The sequence below is a fragment of the Oryza brachyantha genome, chromosome 10 (genome assembly GCF_000231095.2).
Source record: "Oryza brachyantha chromosome 10, ObraRS2, whole genome shotgun sequence".
In the NCBI taxonomy this organism is placed as follows: domain Eukaryota; kingdom Viridiplantae; phylum Streptophyta; class Magnoliopsida; order Poales; family Poaceae; genus Oryza; species Oryza brachyantha.
Window position 1 is genome coordinate 8,903,366 of NC_023172.2, and position 5,053 is coordinate 8,908,418.

The 5,053-nt window shown below is 43.9% G+C and overlaps 1 protein-coding gene across 1 annotated transcript; it reads right to left on the minus strand.

The window, feature by feature from the left end:
• Positions 1 to 715: 715 nt before the first annotated feature.
• Positions 716 to 4,245, minus strand: LOC121055589 (red chlorophyll catabolite reductase-like). The gene is made up of 2 exons (XM_040528431.1): positions 3,860 to 4,245; positions 716 to 1,660 (listed from the first exon to the last, which is right to left on the minus strand). Exons 1-2 carry the CDS (start codon positions 4,202 to 4,204, stop codon positions 1,016 to 1,018), a joined length of 990 nt encoding a protein of 329 aa, XP_040384365.1. The 5' UTR covers positions 4,205 to 4,245; the 3' UTR covers positions 716 to 1,015.
• Positions 4,246 to 5,053: the final 808 nt, after the last annotated feature.

Here is a 5,053-nt window from a genome sequence, read left to right on the forward strand (position 1 = left end):
AAAATTTATCAAATTTAACTGAAATTTGTTGGAATGATTTATTATGTATAAGAGCAACTTTGTGCAAATTTTGATCAATTTATACATATGGGTCCCTCTATGGGTTAAATCCATTTAAAATCACATAACCAAATCTAATCCATACCAATCCATTTATCTTTATAACTCAATCCAATTCAAATCATTTGAAGTAACAATCTATTTGCACTCAACTAAAGACAATTCAAATTAAAATCCAACTCGTTTAATCCATTTATATCCAACCCATTAGCAGGCGTAGGCATCAGACGGTACAGACAGTGGAGCACGGCGGTGGCGTAAGCAGCGGACGGCGAGAACACGACGCGCGGGACGAAGAGCTCGCGTCCGCGAGTCAGCCGGAGAAGATGATCGGAGAGCACGGTGAATATGTTGGGCATATATGTGGCCCTGCGCCGGGAACGGCACGACCAGGACGTGCACCGCGGTGGCGCCGCCTCCGTTGGCCTCCTGCGCCATGGCGGCCGGCCGGTTGTTGGTGGACTGTTATCTCGCTGCGCGCAGTGCGCGCGTGCAGCACGAGCTGCTCACTCACACTTACAGCGCTGCGGTGGTTGGTGGCCGCGATCTGGAGTTCTTTAAGCGTCGGTGGAAGAAGACAACTCGCAAGCAGCCACGATGGACCAAATGGGCGGAGCCGCGGGGCAGGAAGACGCGGCCAGCCATTGTTGCCGGTAGCGGATTTGGGCGGCGCGGGTTGGTGCGGTACTCTGCAACATAGGCGACGACGCAAGAAGACTGGATGCGATTTGAAGATTAATTCTGTAATTGGCAATTGCGATATCCTAAACTTTTGGAGATAAAACAAAATTTTCTTTGTTATATTATTTACAAACTTACTAAAACACAGGATTTGAGAAACGTAATTTGGGAAACTGTCGGAGTCGTTACTCACTGTAAGTGAATGAAAGGAGCACCTCGATCGATCGCTAGCCATGCATGCAAAAAATGGTAGCCTTTGCTAGCATGCAGCTAGCTAGTTTCCCATGAACGCCTTGCCGATCTCGGCGACGACCCTGTCGGCCACGTCGGCGTCGAACATCCTCGGCAGGTTCGCCGCCAGGTTGAGCACCAGCTCCGTCGCCACCTTCCTGTCCCTCGCCACCAGCCGCTGCCTCTCCTCCTCTGGCGCCGGTGTCGGCGCCGCCCCGCCTGCACCGACGACGCAGTGCTCGAGCCAGACGCCGAGGACGTCCGTGGCCGTGGCGGCGAGCTGCCCGCGGACGATCCCTTCGAGCGCCGGCGCCCCTCCCTCGCCGCACTGGACGTCGGCCACGACCGCCGTCGGCGACCACAGGCTCCGGATGAGCAGCGACGACGAGACGTAGGGGCGGGCTTGCGGGATCCCGTCGAGGAAGCCACGGCGGCGGGCGTCGAGGCCCGTGGCGGCGTAGTACCTGTCGATGTAGGACGGGTGGAGCGGGAGGTCCCTGCGCGGGAGGAGGTCGAGGAGGACGATGAGGGAGGCCGGCCCGCCCTGGATGAACTCCAAGACGAAGTGCGGCGCGTCGGTGGCGCCGTTGAGGTTGACGATGAGCGCGGTGATGTCGATGGCGCCGCCGCCGCCGCCGCCGCCGCCGGGGAGCTCGCGGTGGAACCACGCCTCCAGCATGAAGTCGATCTGTGCAACGGAAGAAATAAATTACTCGCTTCATTTTTTATTCGAATACGTTAACTCGTAAAACTAGCCATTCTCCGTTCAAAAACTTTGCATAATAATTAATTATTTTGTTCTGATTGTTATTAATATACTTGTAATTAATATAGACACTTTGAATATAACTTATAATCTTACCAATTTGAATAGAAATTTGAATAAGATGAATAGTCTAGATCCAAAAGTCAACGATCCAAAATACTTAGGCCCCCCGTTTAGTTAAAAAACTTTTCGTAAAAATATCCCATCGAATTTTTGGATACCATTAAATATACAAGAACATTAAAACTAATCATACAGTTATGCGGGAAACTGTGAGACGAATCTTTTGAGCCTAATTAGGACGTGATTAACCATAAGTGCTACAGTAACCACCGTATACTAATGGTTAATTAATTAGACTCAAAAGATTCGTCTCGCGGTTAGGCAGAATCTGAAATTTATTTTGTAATTAGAGTATGTTTAATATTTCAAATGAGTGTTAAAAACTTGATTTGATGTTTTTGCAAAATCTTTTTTGCAAACTAAATGGGGCCTTAGCTAAGCTATATTTTCAAACATACTCCTCTATTTTTTATTTCACTTCGTTAACTTTTTTATATATATTTAATCATTCGTTTTATTCAAAATATTTATGCAAATATGTGAAATTATTAGTTATACTTATCGTTCTTTGAGTAATAATTAAAATAATAAAAATTAATAATTATATGAATTTCTTAAATAAGACAAATGATCTGATGTAGACTCAAAAATCAACGACATCAAGTAAAAGCAAAGTATGGCTAGCATTAAAGAAATTATGGGACAACCCCGTCAAACATAGAAATAGAGTTCAGTGTGAAAAATTTATATTTTTGAGTATAGGTTGTAGACGCACACACATCTGTGGATGTATATACTTAGAAGTGGATTTTAAACCCTCAAGTGAATATCCCCTCGTTTATTGCATGCTATTTAAATAGTCATCAAAAATTTTGAAAAAAATTGTAAAGATAGAGTAATATAAGATATATGATTACATAAACATGCAAGTTCAAATATGACTTCTACAATACATAGCAAAAATAAAAAATACGACTGTGAGTATACGTATACTATTCAGAGTTCAATTTATTATTTTTGTTATAAATTGTAGAAGTCATATTTAAACTTGCATGTTTATTAGTGATATATCTTATATTAATCTATCTTCATAATTTTTTTTAAATTTTTTAATGACTATTTAGATAGCATGCAATAAACGAGGGGATCAGAATACTTTCCCGTATATACTTGGATGGACAGGTTTCACGTCAACAAGTGAACAATTCAATCACCATCCGTTGATTAAAGTGCATACAAACAGACTAAACTTCCATTCTACTATTCAAAGGGGCTGGACACCAGCTGGATACACGGCAATTTGAAAGAGACACTCTTCCAAATTCTTTAGGCAAAAATTTACGGTTTTTAGACATGTAGATATTGACCCAGTTTTAAGTTTATGGAAAGCTAGCTAAACCTACCTTTAAATTTTACAAATTCCGAATTTTCTACATTTTCACGCATCTCGAAACTTTCTACTTTAACAGTTTCCAATGCAAATCTAAAAACCAAAAATTCAAATATGAAGCTAGGGGTGACTGTCAAACGACATGTTTATAAATTAGCTAGTGTGTTTGTGTGGCGTGGTGAGCTGATCACATTAGTGAAAAGCACAAAGTGTGTGCAGGGAGTATGTAGATCAGTGCGTCATTATTATGCTAATTGAAGTCAAGGGATATAGCTGCATGTCTACTTATTGTTCGGACATGTAGGAAGGATGAGTGGAGTCTGAACTACATGAGCACGTCATTAGTTGGTGAGTGAAGAAATTAGTGCATGCATGCAAGAATTAATAGTGGAGATGAACTTGCTGCATAATTCATAGAGTTAGTTGTGTGACTGATTGACCGGGTTGTGCGGCTAAACGTGGCTAAGTGTGTGCGCGCATGTGGAGCTACTTAAGCCACGTAATTTAATTGGTGTGGTGAATAGAAGTGCAGCGGTGTGCGTGTGTGCAGTGCCACAAATATTAATTTCTCTTGTGTTTGTCCTCTGGTTAGAATTTTCAATCGTGTGTGTGTGATCTTGTGTTTGAGCTAACAAAACCGACCAAACGTCCCAAACCGACGTACGTACCGAGGAGCCCGGCGCGCCGCGGCGCACGTCGACGGAGCCGACGGCGTCCCCGGCGGCGTTGCCGAACCACGCGACGTCGGCGGGCACCTCCGACGGCAGCAGCCGCGAGCCCAGCCGCGCCTCCGCCTCGCCCGCCACCGCCAGCATCACGTCCCGGTGCGGCAGCGGCGGCATCCGCGCCACCGCCTCCTCTCTGCTGATCCGCGACGACGACGACGCCGACGCCGCCCGTACCGCGCTCACAGCGGCCCTCATCCTCCTCCTGGCCGTCGTCGGCGCCGCCGGCGGCGGCGGCGGGAGGGTGAGAGATGGCGGGACACGGCTGATGCTCGGAGTAGGAAGCATTGGTCAGGGGCGCCGCCGAGCTCTTCAGCTTCTCGCGTCGTCGTGTCACGCACTGCACTGGTGTGTGTACTCCTCGAGCTCGACTATATATAGGGGCGCTAGCTAGCTGCTGGGTTTGGCTACTTTGGGCAGTGTTGCTTTCCGACAATCCAAAATCAATTTTGCTATTTCGGTCCAATCGTTTCACACCAGTTTTGAACGTTCGACGCTATTCAGTTTTGGACAAACTATTCGTCATTTTGAAAATTACATAATTATCGTTTATTTTGTTAGGACATGTTTTGTCACTACATGTACTGTCAACATGACTTGTATTTCTACATTTTTCACACAAAATTTTTAAACAATATGAACAGTGATGGTAAGAAGTCAATGACGTGAACCATTAAAAACAGGAGAAAGTCTTAACAGTTCATGGGTCAATTTCTTGAAATTCTTGACATATCTTATTGGACTTTAGTACTCCCTCATGTTTTTTTATTATTTGTTGACGTTTTTAGAGAGAGAATTTCTAAATGGCCAATAAATACCATTGGCATAGTTTCTTCTTTGGATAATTGTGCTTTTAATTTGACCCTATTTTGTAGCTAACTTAGATCGAAAAATAACACTTCTGCCCTTGTACATTTAACCCTACTCTCGAAAGATTTTTCCTACTTGGCCCTAATGTTCATGACAATGGACTTTGCATACGGTTCGACATATTTGTGTTGAATTTGACTTCATTTATTCTGTTTGTGATAAATTTGACATAGATTTAACAAATTTTAATTCTATTTTAATATAATTATGAGAAATTAGATAGAACTTTGATGAATTTGAAATACGATTAAACTTTTAAATATATTT

Excerpts from the sequence above, each read along its gene's own strand:
- LOC121055589 (XM_040528431.1), bottom strand. The coding sequence starts at position 4,204 with ATGCTTCCTACTCCGAGCATCAGCCGTGTCCCGCCATCTCTCACCCTC. Across the intron at positions 1,661-3,859 it reads GCGGCGCGCCGGGCTCCTCG|ATCGACTTCATGCTGGAGGC; the intron begins GTACGTACGTCG and ends TCCGTTGCACAG.